This window comes from Lepisma saccharinum, chromosome 6, assembly GCF_977018435.1.
Source record: "Lepisma saccharinum chromosome 6, izLepSacc3.1, whole genome shotgun sequence".
NCBI lineage: Eukaryota > Metazoa > Arthropoda > Insecta > Zygentoma > Lepismatidae > Lepisma > Lepisma saccharinum.
Window position 1 is genome coordinate 82,547,748 of NC_139234.1, and position 14,616 is coordinate 82,562,363.

A 14,616-nucleotide genomic window follows, 5' to 3' on the forward strand; every position below is an offset into this window, starting at 1 on the left:
GTAACTTAGCACTTATTTTTAACTTAGCACTTCGCTTTAATTATTGAAAAATAGAATTTTAGCAAAAGTTATAGAGGGATTTTCGAAAATTAGCAATTTTGCACTATGAAAATTGGAATTTGAGCTTTGACTTTTTTTTTTGCGCTTGTATTATGTCACTTTTGTAACAGTCAAAGTTCGATTTTGAGTATATTACTGTATAGGTGTACACAATAAAAGTAAACCAAAATTTTGGGGGTGGCGCAGAACGTAGCGTTCTTCCTACTAAAATGATATATGTCATCATCAATATTTTTTGAAAACAATGTACGATCCAAATTTTAGAACACCACATGTATACAGGCAATATTAAGATTATTTGGTGAATTTGTCACTTAACTCTAATAGTCCATGGACCAGCCCAGATATCGATACCATCCGAGGGGGCAAAACTTACGGAATGGTGCTAAAATATTTGTTGCGTCAATTTGAGTACAATAATATGGGATAACCGTTCCAAATTAGTATCTTTTTCATTTTTATTAGACGTTACATGTCCTTGCATTAGTTTCATTAGTCATGCATCATTTACACAAGTTCACAACTTAGACGAAAGAATCATTTTCTGTGAAATAATGCACTGGGTTTTTCTTCGTATATCTATTTAACGAAAGTTTGTGTACATTGTTATTATTGTTATTATTATTATTTTTTGTATGAAAACATAAGCAGTAGGCTTCACTGAGCATTACGACGTCCCTTGACATGACAATCAGACAAATATTGTATTTGTCTTCGACCAAGCTCTGTATGCAAAAGGGAACAATCAGACAAATCCCATAATACCATCATCGTGAGGCTTGGAGTATTTCATATCATCGGCACACTATTGTAAATATTAGGGAAGCGCTTTAGAGATGTTTCAAGACCTCTACATTGAGTCTGAAGTGATAGCCGAAGGCTTCATTACTGCCTGTATGGTTGGTCGAAAGTATAAAAGTACAGTTTGGCTACGTAAGCTGGTGTATGAGGCTTTCAAGCGATTGACATGAAAAGGTTCTCCGTCATGGTTGGAAGGTACTCTTGTTTAGGATATGGTTCATTAGGGTAAGGCACTGCAGACCATTGAAGGTCTTGGACAGGAAGTTTGAACACGCCTCACGTGCAATCATCACTTGGAAACTGTCGTTTCTCATAAGTGGGAGTGAGAACCTCTCACGCTTCTGGATGTCTCCTTTAGAGATCTTTCTAGGCCTGATCTGAGCGTCTAGAGAGGGAGACTGGATACTGCATTTAGCATCCATTCGAGCAATGTTACCATGGTGTTTTGCATATGACGGGCTGAATTATATAGGTAGAAACTATCCCATACTACTATGCACAGATGTGTTAGCTGGCCACTACACTCCCACATGTGGACTATGAATTCATGCGAGAAGGCTTTTCAGCTCAACTCAGCTCCACCAACCTTTTTTCCGAACCCCTGTTGACAAATTAATTGTAGTAACTGTGAACAAGGATACCCAGACACCAGGAGGAACACAGGGATTTAGTTTGAAGGACGTTGCAGTGATTCAAGTACCAATTTACAGATGGGTACAAAAGAACATCTCTGAAGCAACTGAGAGACATGATAGGTTGACGCAAGTCCAAATTTGTCCAATCCATATCTACAACGTCCAAGGATCAGAATAGACGGAGCAGATGCGAAGTCTCTCATTGATCTCATGGAGAACAGCTGGCTGAATTCTGTGTATTCTGATGAAACTGACTTGGTTATAGACTGTCCATTGACAGCATTGATCAACCAGATGTAGTCTAGGATCTTATGAGAGATCGTTAAGTCGTAGTGGAAGCGTATCACACATTCGACGTTAAATGAAATTTTATGATAAAATAACACAGCAAAAACCTGAAGACCTTCTCCAATGTCTGCACAAAGAGAGTCCATAGATCGGAAACAGAAGAGGTTCTGAAGGCAAACCGAAATATCTTTAGCCATATGATTGTGGTAGCTGAGAGTAGGAAACAACATGAAACTGGTCCTGGCCTATCCACTGGACCCATTACCATGGGCACATGCTCATGCAAATGTTGAACGTTCCCTTCGAAAGACAAGGAAGGCCGCATTAGCCAGAGAGCTCGAAAAGAATGTTCACCGCCAAGCTCCTTCATTGACTGAGTGAACCTTGTGCAAAATATAATGGCAAAAAAGAAAACCTTTTGGCAGCTGTCAATGTTGGTTTTGACCAGAGCCCTCTATAAGGGAGCACAGAATGAAATGGTAGATGTTGTCTTAGATGCCTCCGCCAGCGTTCAATCAAATGTGCTAAAAAATTGTACAGGAGTTCATCACAGCTATCCAGTATGGTAGCATCGCAGATTGCAGGAGGACATCACATCCAGTACTGGAGAAAATTCTTGAATGTTCTTGTATAGTTCACTCAATAACATCAGCTTTTTTAAGTTTCAAGTAGTAGAATAGCAGTTCTGTAGAAGAGTGGAAATACCCGCAATGCAGACAGATGTTGAATAACAAGGTTCTGTACGTGACCTGCGAGGAAACCTGCTGCAAGATAATGGAGAGTGAGTGGGAAGAATTGGAAGAGTTGTGGTCCACATAAAAGGAAGCCAACACACGTCTGTTCCAACATGCCTTGCATGCTGCAAATGCTGGGTCAAAGACAGCCCTGATTGCAGCTGAAGATACCGATGTCATGGATCTTTGGTTTGGGTTCCAAAAGAAGATCCTCTGACCCATTAACCAGAAGTGTGGGACTCAGAATCGAACACACTCTGTCGACATTGGCAAGCTAGCAAGTTCAATCGGAAAGAACATATGCGACAGTCTAATTGGATTACATGATTTCACAGGTTGTGACACTGTCAGTGTCTTTACCGGTTCTTGGAAGATCATAGCTCTGAACATGGTCAAAAGGACCACTCCCACCAGAAAATATTTAGTCAACTTGGCCAGTCGGAGATAAGTGATGAAGTTTTGAAGAAGATCGAGCAGCTTACCTGCTGCATGCATGTGTTCCGGATGCCAACAATGGCGAGGTAAATGGATCGCGCTTTCATTTATTCTGAACCAAGAGGGGAGAGGTTGATTCCAACCGCCTGCCACCATACGAGCCAGCAATATGGAAGTGTTTCCTGCAAGCAAACTCTACCTAGCCAATCACTACAGAACATGGATGGATGAATGGTGGAGAATGCAACGGTGTCATTCAGTGAATGCTTTCGCAACCTGCACCTGATGTTGTTTTAGAACTGCTAGCATGCATTGTTGCGATCCTGCAATCTGCCAAACTGCACTTGCCTTTCTAAAGGACTCATGTGCATATACATGTGCAAGTTAGAACCTGCAATAACCAAAACAGAAGAATGGTGAAAGAATCTGATTTTCAACTCGAGGACTCACACGATGACTTTTATGTGAGCAGTATGATGATTGATTTTTACAACGTTTTATTGCAGTAATAGTCATAATTTGCTTTTTTATAATAATGATCTGAACCAGAAAACTGTCGAAGTTAACAATGAACAATAAAATGTTTTCTAGCTTTTGTGTTAATCATTATTGATTTACCGAACCGGTGAACTGCAACCTGTATGATGCGGTCCACTAAGCCACAAAAGTAATGACTGGGAGAGTTTAGTTGCTACTATTGCATTCTACATTACAATGTGCAATCATGTTATGCTAAAATAAGGTAACATAGAATAATTTTGTAGCTTATTTTGCTTTGAATTAAGTACTTTCCAAAAAGAAGCAATGTTTATCAGCCCGAAAAGCTTTTCAGGGGATAGGAAATAAAACTGATTGCAGCTCCCATTAAGCTACCACACTTCTGAGGTTATCATATTACAAAATTTCCCTCACACACGGAGAATTACAAAAATCATTACTAGAACTGCCACTCCAGGTGGTTACCAATAATTGAAATTTTAAACCCAAGCTCATGGACTATACTTAACATGAATGACTATCTCCAAAAGACAAGCGGTTATTGAAACAGAATAACCAACACCGAGTAACACAAAACTTCCAATAATATGTGAAATCGTCAACGGAAGGAGGATTTGTTCCGTTTTACTTGTGCGTGTCAGGGATAAACCGTTCCTGCTTGTTCCGTTGCTGTTAACGACTTCTCTCTCCCACTGCTGGATGATACCAGAGTCTCTGAGCCTTCGCAATACAATGTTAAAGGCTGGCACAAGTGGAGATCCTTTGTGAAATGTAAACCCCACATGTCCATAAACGGCGCTTTCACTCATTACATGTAATTGTTTCAAAGTGTCTTCCTCAAGAAAGTCAACGTTGCATACATAGCCTGAAGAAAGCTTTTCAACTGCTACTGCTACTTCACCATTCCTAGCCAAAGAGTTAATTTTGTTTAAATCTTCAAGCAACATAAACCGTTGGTGAATGATTCTCAAATTGCTATCTGTAGATCCGTCAAGCAGTTCTGACCATATTGGATCGTCAGCTGCCCATGGCAAAGCAGAAAGCGCAAGTTCTTCAAGGGTATCAATTGCATCTTCATACCTAGGAATTGTGAGAAAGGAAACAAGATTACAGTTGTATGCTGTTATTAGTAGCATCGAGATGACGTAAAAACATACAACCAGATGTCTCGTAGGATTCTGCCCATCGTATGGTATTGCAACTCCCACCAAAATTCCAACAGAGTGGAATAAAGTGTAATTGTAAATAGCAAATGGGTTTTCTGTGTAAGGGAATAGGTAGGTGCTTTTGCACAATGGAAACAATATATAAGGTAAACGAGAAAAAAATAAGAAAAGTAATTTTTGATATCCACACCCAATTCGAAAGTGGAGTAAATATAGACCACAAGTAGTACCGAAGTTTTGGTAACGGTGTTAGCAAGGTTATACTGGATGTACGGAAAGTATCCGAGCTGTCAAAATATTCCAGAAGCTGCTCTGCAATATATCCGGAGGGAATACTTGCCTGGTAATTTCTTCTCAATAAAAGTGAATAAAATTATGTCCCAGAAACCCATTCGTCTGATGTACCCCAATTTGGATCAGTGACAACTATATCCCAAGTGAAATTGTAGTGTTTTGAAATTTCCAACATGATTCTGTATTCGGTCCCCTCACAATATTCACCTTCAATCATTACAGCTGGAACGTAAGGTGCCACAAGCAATTTTAGGGATTTACCATTTAAGTTCATCAACTTATCAGTTACAAGATCAAAATTTAAAATTAAATCATTGTTTTCCCACTTTCCAAGAACTTTAAGTATGTCAGGTTTCAGCATGTCCCCTGTGGTGTGCGATGATACTGCATATTTTGTATTTCCAAAATCACTAGCATTTCTTATTGGAGATATAATATAGATATAAGGAAATAGTCTCATCCACTCAAAAGTGTTGTACTTTTGTACGAAATTTTCTCCACTTTCCTTGTACAGTACTATATACCTCCTGTTCTTCCTTTGTATAGACATTGTAGTACTTTCCATAATACACAAAAAAGTTTCGGATAAATTTGAGTCTTCAAGAATAAAAGTCGTGCATCCTTGATTCATTGCTTCTAGAAACATACTGCACGTGTTGTTAGTTTCCTCTAGGTGTTTCCTCGATTTATGGAGAAATGGTACATATCCATCGATATTTAAGTTTCCATCTACACTTAAAACATTTGTAACAGTCACCACACATCTACCTTCACGTAGGAAGTTGTTCAGAAGAATCTTCAATACATCCTGGATACCATTAATTTCTCCCTGGTTAGGAATCATGCCCTTCGAGAAGAGTGTGTATGTAGTCATTATCAGGAGTACCCTCTTCATTGTTGACGAGGCTCTAGTAATATACTAAAATTAATTATAAATTTAATATGTTTGTTAGGGTGTTTCATTTTGTAAGGCAAAAAATAAAATGTAAAATTTTTGCAGACTTTGCTTACGCCCCGAGTCTCAGTGATGTAAAAGATATATATGTCAAATTTCAAGAAGATTGGATAATATTTAGAGGTTGCACACATTGATCAGTTTTGTAAAAGTAGGGAAAAAATACGATTTTTCAATGTTAATTACTTTTATTGGGAAAACTAGAAATCACAAACTTAAAATAATATTAAAACTAGACACTAAGATTAATAGGTAGTATGATAGGCAAAACATGTGTTATATTAATCAACTTTGAACGATGCAATCCCTTCTTTTGTTCGCTTGGTGACGACTTTTCTGTGATGCTCGACTGCCCTCAACAAGAATTGTTTTTCTTGTTCGTCTCTGACCGATTCGTTAAAAATTTTTAATCAGAGCAATTCCTCTTTCTGCGGTATCATTGGCCACCTTAAGAGCGTTCACATGGCTTCTTAGAGAATCACTGCAGTATTTTGTCACGTCGTGGATCCCAAACAATTCAAAGAACTTCTTTGTTTTATTAGTAACGAAATGGCTCATGTCTTTTCCTTCAAAAATTAGGTTTTTACCCTCTAATCGTTTCATTTCCTTTTTCTTTGCAGGTTTGGTTTCTAAATTTTTAGTCATATTTTCCTTATCAGCCTGAGTAATACCTTCGCTTAGCAACTGTGAGAGCACTTTTTTTGACGTCTGCATCTGGGTAAGTGCTCAGAAGCTGAATCACTGTTTGGAGCCCATCGACTTACAATTGCCTCGTGCCAAAAGCGAACATATATGAGGCTGACAAAATGTGTAACCCGTTTCATTCCTTTCAATTCTCGTTGAGCAATATTCAACTATTTAGTGAAGAGGACAATTTTAAGTGCATATATTGCCTTTGCCATCCACCTTGCTTGATGCAGAGCCCCTGGGATCCTGAAACTGAAGTCGTTTTGAGACCAACCTCCTAGGTACAGGAGTGAGAGTTGTAATAACTCTTTGTAGTCTTCTCTTGGATGACTTTCGCCTTCTAGGACATTTTGGATGTAGTTAACCATTTTCACTCGTTGTTCTTCTAGAAAGCCTTGAACGGGACTTTCTTCATCCAGCATTGTCGTATATGACTTCTTATCAAGTGAAGCCAACAGACTTTGGAACGTCCGAAAAATCTGGATGTCAGGACCACTTGATGGTACGCCACAACACTCTTCAAACACTCCTTTCAATATTAGGTCATGGGTGTGATGACGGCAAGCCAACCACAACAATGTTCGTCCGAATTCCCTTTCAATTCTGGTACATGCCCCTTGGATCAGTCCTGTATTAGATGCTGTAGTATCAAAACACATAGCGATGATATTGTCACGTAGCCCAAATCGGTCCACTTCCCGAATAACTACTTCAGCCATCTGCTCACCAGTGCTTTTCAGGGCAACAGGTATGCCAAGAAAATGCTCAAAATCTTTGCCAGTCACTAGTACTGCAACTCTATCTTCCAAAGTTTTGACACTCCCATGGGCAACTGAGGACAACAGTTTACTATCCCAATGCAAGACCAAATGAGGAGGATTTTCAAAGAGTGACTCTTCGATTTTCTTTGCCATTACTTCTATTGATCGCCCGAGCTCGGTGAACGGTATCTGGAGATACGGAAATTTTTGAAACATCGTGGCCAAGGCTCCTTGCAATTGCTATAAATGAAGTACTTGCTTGTCGAATAGAGAGCTGTTCTCGATCCCAAATAGACGTGAGTGTCTGATCAAGAGGTTTTAATCTAGGACTTGAACGTAATTTTTTCGTTGCTGGAGGCGAAAACTCGGCCTCGTCACTAGGTGCTGATGATGATGGAGATAAGTCTTCCAGTATAACTGTCTTATTGATGTCAGCGATAGCCTTGTAATGTTTATTCTTATATGAATCATTTTTGTCTTCTTTTCTACACTTAGTTCTTATTTTCGAGGCGAAAACCTTGTCTACTCCACTCATTGACGAACTCATACGATCTTCTCTTTGTGACCTAAGAAACTCTTTATCTTCTTGTGATACGCTATTCATGTCCATCACATTTTGCCGGGAAATGACAAATATCTCGATGAGATCACCTTTCCAAATCTGCCGTTTCACATTTGCTTATCCGTGTTTCTCGATTTCTCTTTACCCAGATTTTGGTATTCTTTGTACAGCTTCTGTATACCAGCACGGATATTCTCCTCCGTCTTAACAGGGATATTTGCTTTCCTCCACACTTCCTGTAGTTTAGTACTGGTAGATTTAGCAGCATCCGAAAGTGTTTCTTTCATTTCCTTGTGATGGTAAATAAAAACTAAAAGTACTTGTTCCTTTGAAGGGAGCCGAGCTCCTAAAAACTCACCACTAGGCACCTTTTCTTGCAGACAAATTCCTCTTTTGGTTCCCATTTTAAAGTTCAATTACCTGCAAATGATGAAAGACAGATATGAGAAACCCCTTAGTACAAAGCACTTCAATATTAGAAATTTGACTAGTTTGAGATAAAAGTGATCAATGTGTGCAACCCCAGTAACGGTGATGACGTGAATCTGTCATTTGTAAGTCCCGCTTTACGTCATCCCATTACATTGAGTAAAAATTTCCCACCCGGGAAATTTCGCATCCATAAAAATCCCCTTGAGGTTATTTTGCTCATTATCAATTTATACCGATAGATGTCTCCCCAGTCACTTTTCACCTTTTTCTTTCTTCGCTAGCAACGAAAGTATGCAAAACACAGTTCGTCACATTCCACTCAAGGTTCAACGTCGTATTTTTGTATTTTTATTCTCAACTGGGGCAAGCCTTTATATATTGAACCGTGTGCAACCTTATATCGTAAGTTGAGACTTTGTGAACTTTTCGGCATGCATTTTAAAAGTTACGTGCTGTTATTTTGAACTTAGATTGTTTCTTGCAACAACGAGTCACGTCACGAAAAACATTAGTAAGGGATTGTGCATTGGATCTATTTTACGAGAACCAACTTTCATTTTATATAAAAATCTTGCGATAGACATTTTTTGTGGTAATCGTCACGCCCAGTTGTTTTAATTTCGTGGTACCATTTTTATATATATATATATATATATTGCATGACCAGTATTCATTTTCGAAATAATTATGTGAGAAGTATTTGATGTCAGTAAGAACTGGAGATTGAACTTTGGCATTGAACCTTGAAACAACCTAGATCCGATACACTTGCTGTAGTTTTTTTTCCGCACGAGCACGTGTCAACCAGGAAGTAACGGCGAAATCTATTACGTAACCTCTATGAGTTTGCAATGCTTTCTGCATGCAGGTGGTTTTGTTTACAGAAGGTGTCAGGGTTTGTGATTTGAACTATAGAAAGGTGAACTTAATATTATTATGTTTATGATCAGTAAATGCAATAGTCAGCTAACTTATAGACCAACACTCTCGCATTAGGTGCAGATTGTTCTGGTTTGAAACCTCTTGTAGAAACTCCAAGATTTCAGTTTTACCCAACATTACAAAGACAGCGAGATGTTACTTGAAAGGAAGTTGGTGAACTGACCAGACGTCACAAAACGACGTCACAAAGATGTAATATCTACTTATTTGGAAAATATATTTATATGAACTATAAATCGCCGTGAAATAATTACATAAACAACTATAATGCTATGTAAAGAAAATACGTACATTTAATCAAAATTACGCATCTAATTTTCACACGTTTGTTTTGCCAACTTCGTGTCGCTTCGTTTCGATATCATCATGATTTATTACTTCCTTTTTATTTAAAAAGTAACTCTCCACAATGCAACTATATTCAAAAATAAATATATAAGTAACATAAATATATATCAGATAAATTGTGAACCAATGGATGTGCAAGAATACACTATTTTCTTCTTTCTGGAATTCTTGAAATATCTCTTAACTATCGAAAAGTATATTACAAAAAGAATAAATTAAACATAATTAATAAAACTAAACAAAACTTAGACATTGGTGCTCATACACTTTTATTTTAGCTTTCAAAATACATTAATTTCTTAGCCATAAAGATTTGAGAATTAATTTATTTTCCATACTTTAGTTTATTTTTACTTTTTACTCCGTTTTCTTAAACTGACCTAACCTAAAGTATTACCAAAAATTATGGCTTCTAATAGTAGACCAGTTATATCTACAATAAAAAATACCATATCAAGAATAAATCCAATGGCATATATAAATTTAAAGATCATGAACACATATTTGGAAATGAACATGAACATTCTATGTGGATTTTAAATATTCACACAAAACTTGCCTCTATGTAAAGAAGGTAAGTAGAACAAAATTCGTTATATTTACAGAAGAAAACACAAAGATGCTAGAATTTATCAAACTCAAAACCATAGGCTACATTTCGAGAACAAGGTATAATTCTATGTTACTTTTAGGTATAGAAATAACTATGCCGATCATATTTGTAAAATTGAATGTTGTTCTTCTTTAATAAAAGAAGTTTAATGGCTTTCAAATACTTCCGAGTAAAGAAACTCCATGAACGCATATTTTTCACTGAAGCATACGGTGTATTCTGATTTAATATTGTTACACCATCGCGTAAAAAAATAAAGAAAGATAGAAATTTAAATCTCAAGTTCGACCAAATTGTGTGTCATAAATCATAAATTGAGAGAAATTTACTAATATTCAAAAATGAGTAGGGAGAACGCTACGTTCTGGGCCACCCCCAAAATTTTGGTTTACTTTTATTGTGTACACCTATACAGTAATATACTCAAAATCGAACTTTGACTGTTACAAAAGTGACATAATACAAGCGCAAAAAAAAAAAGTCAAAGCTCAAATTCCAATTTTCATAGTGCAAAATTGCTAATTTTCAAAAATCCCTCTATAACGTTTGCTAAAATTCTATTTTTCAATAATTAAAGCGAAGTGCTAAGTTAAAAATAAATGCTAAGTTACTTCCGGTCTACTTCCGGTCCACTTCCGGTCCACTTCCGGTTTACTTCCGGTCCACTTCCGGTCTACTTCCGGTTTACCTGACAGACACCTGTGGGTTACTGTGGTGTCTTCTGATTGGCTTACTGTTTTAGATGCGGTCCGCGCTTAGGCTACTTAAAGGGTTTTTGTATTACAGATGAGTTAATATTGTGAGAATAGTTGAAGAGTATAAACGTGTTTTTCCAGTGCTCCTCAGTAGTCAAAATCTAACAATTTCATAGTGAGCTTTCTTAGTGTAATTTAACTGAAAATCATGATTTTAGCTGATTTTACAAGTATAAAAATTGAAAATTTGTTTTACGCAAGAGTTTAAATTCCAATTTTATTGTATAAAAATTCTTTTATAGTTGCAGAAGTTCAAAAAAACACAGTTCTACTACACTTGCATGGCGTTGGGATGCACCTGCACTCCACAATATGTCTAAAAGTATATCGAACTAGACGGTTCAAATAATTTCTTAATTGCAATTATTTTTAGAAAGAAACTTCTGCAACACAGAAATGTTGGCAAGAATTCTCATGTAACTTAGTTGTTTTTACTCAGACAAAATCAATAGTTTTGCATTCCAAATATTCCCCGAGTGTGCGTGCGTGTGTGTGTAGATGTGACGTGATATTCTTAACAAGTCGACAATTTGTCATCAGATGTAGGCCTATGTGTTGGTTTTAGATGTTGATAAGTATAGGGAAAGGGAAAAAAAGATTCTGATAATGTTAATATATTAGTGATTTTAAATTGTATTCTTGGTACACACTTGAATTTTGAATTTCTTCCTGAGAAAATTTATATATAAATACCAGAGCTGAAAAAATATTATAATTATAATTATTGTTTTTAAGTTATATTTTATTAATTATCATAAGTTTAAAAGTGCTGTTTTTTCTAATAAATAGAATCTTATTAAATTTTGACAATTGTGCGTTTTGTATTTTTCCCCGAGAAAATTTATATATAAATACCGAGAAACTTCTATTTAAATAACATCTTGTAAAAATGGCAACTTGTATAACCGATTTGCCACTTGAATTGCTGTACAAGATTTTTGAGTATACAGGTGAGGATGTTGCGAGGCTCGTTGAGTTAAGCAAAATAGTGCCTGAATTTCGTCCACCGTGCGAGATGATTTTTATGGACAATCTTCGAAAAATAAGTGGTATTAAAAAGTTACAGAATCCCGAGTCTCTTTTTCGAGCTGCAAGCAAAAAATTGGCTGATAGGATGGACGAGCTTCATGAGGCGAGGGAAGGAAGGAGACGGTATACGGATGATTGGTATAAGTCAAATGCTGAAACAGATAACATTATTACACAACTTATCGCTTTGACTGAAGCACGAACTTTTTTCTAACGTGACATGATATATAAATAAAATACTATTACTAAAAAGGAGATAAACGGATTAACTTTTGCACGCAACCAAATCTTATGAAATATTGATAAAAGATATGCTTTCTATTAAAAATATAATTACTTATAAACATGGAATGCGTGATATTCTCGAAAAATGTAACCTCTCTTTTCTCTCTTCAAGAAGTCGAATCCTATTAAAACAAACAAAAAAAATATCAACACGGACGACAAACATGCATCACATGAAATAACAAACAACTTATTTTGTTTAGTTAAAAAATTCTAAATTTAATATCTAATAAAAACACATGATAACAACTTATTTGAACTAGTTTTCAAATTCAAATATTTAGGAGTAATATTAACAAATTAAAATTATATTAAAGAGGAAATAAAATAAAAAGTAGACTTAATTCAGGAAATGCATGCTATTTTTCTCTAAGAAATTAAAAGTTAAAATATACAAAATAGTAATTCTGCTTGTAGTATTATATGGATGTGAAATTTGGTTGAATATAAATTGAAAGTATTTGAAAATAAGTTTGTTAGGGAAATATTTGGATTTGAAAGGGAACAGAAGATAGGTTAGTGGAGAAGGTTACATAATTTAGAATTACATAATTTATATTTATGTCCAGATATTATTAGAATAATTAAATAAAGAAGATTTAAGTGAACAGGATATGTGCTACAAAGCCCGAATGGTAGAGAAAAAAGGAGTTTACAGAATTTTTGTTGGGAGACCTGATGGTAAGAGGAGGCTAAGACGAAGATGGAAGGATAATATTGAGATGGATCTAAAGGAAATTGCTAGGGATGGTTAAGAATATATAAATGGATAGATGGAAGGCCTGTGTTGCTGCAGCTACGAATTTTCGGGTTTAAGAAGATTAGAGAGTTAGTTAGTTAGTTAGTTAGTTATGAAATCACATGGCACTATAAAAAAATATAATCCCTGGTAGTTAAGTTGAAGTTAAAGATGCTAAAAAGATAAATTATTCGAATTTAAAATACTTAAAAATCTTGTTAATATGTTTGACAAAATGTACACTTCATGATATATTATAAAAGAAAGATGCATCATATCTATTGCTCTTTAATTTTGTTTAGAATATGCTATTAGGAAGGTAAAAGAAACTAACGAAGTACTGTGACTCAACTGCAGATGATATAAATACAATTAAGAATAATGCTAAAATATTTTTCAAAGCATCTAAGGAAATTAGCACAGGCCGAAACTAAGTCACAATTACTCGATTTTGAACCAGTTTCCAAATTCAAGTACTTAGGAGTAATACTAACAAATGACAAGTAGGATTAATTCTGAAAATGCATGTTATTTTTCTCTTCATAAATTTTTGTATTTTTGTTTAATATCTAAGAAACGAAAAATTGAAGTATACAATAATAGTAATTTTGTCTGTGGATGTGAAAATTTGATCCCTTAAAGATAAATTGAGGTGTATTTGAAAATAAGATTCTTAGGAAAATATTTCAGCCTAAAAAGGATCAAGAAACAAGTGAATGGTGAAAGTTACATAATTTAGAAGTACATAATTTATGTTAGTTTTTAAGTATTATTAGATTGATGATTAAATAACGAATACTTAGGTGGGCACGAATGAGAAAGGAATAAAGGAGATTTTACAGGAATCTTGTTAGGAAACCTGATGGTAAAGGACCAAAAAACGAAGATGGAGATGAATCTAAAAGAAATCGGTAAAGATTGGAATAGAATATATATACATTTTGCTCAGGATAAGTACAAATTGAACTGTAACCACGAATCAAGAGGGCTAGAGAATTAATTATTTAATATTTAATGTAATAAAGTTGGTAATATAGTATTCTTATTGAGAAGAGAATTTCTACAAAACTTATTTTCCTCGTACGTTTACTAATAGCAGTTACATTTGACATGTTTGACTAATCGTGAAGATGAGTATCACAGTACGTTTTATTGTTCTTATATAAACGTTTCAGAATGTATAAGAACGTTTACCGAAACGTTTTAACGTTTAATATTAAATATTTAAATATTATATATATATAATATTATATTATATATAAACAATAATTATAATTATAATATTTTTTTCAGCTCTGGTATTTATATATAAATTTTCTCAGGAAGAAATTCAAAATTCAAGTGTGTACCAAGAATACAATTTAAAATCACTAATATAATCACATTTTCAGAATCTTTTTTTCCCTTTCCCTATACTTATCAACATCTAAAACCAACACATAGGCCTACATCTGATGACAAATTGTCGACTTGTTAAGAATATCACGTCACATCTACACACACACGCACGCACACTCGGGGAATATTTGGAATGCAAAACTATTGATTTTGTCTGAGTAAAAACAACTAAGTTACATGAGAATTCTTGCCAACATTT

The 14,616-nt window shown here is 35.3% G+C and overlaps 1 protein-coding gene across 1 annotated transcript; it reads right to left on the reverse strand.

Annotated features, from left to right (window-relative positions):
• Positions 1-3,942: 3,942 nt before the first annotated feature.
• LOC145989131 (uncharacterized) lies at positions 3,943-4,587 on the reverse strand. The gene has a single exon (XM_083124424.1). It carries the CDS (start codon positions 4,585-4,587, stop codon positions 3,943-3,945), a length of 645 nt encoding a protein of 214 aa, XP_082980550.1.
• Between the last annotated feature and the right edge of the window lie 10,029 nt (positions 4,588-14,616).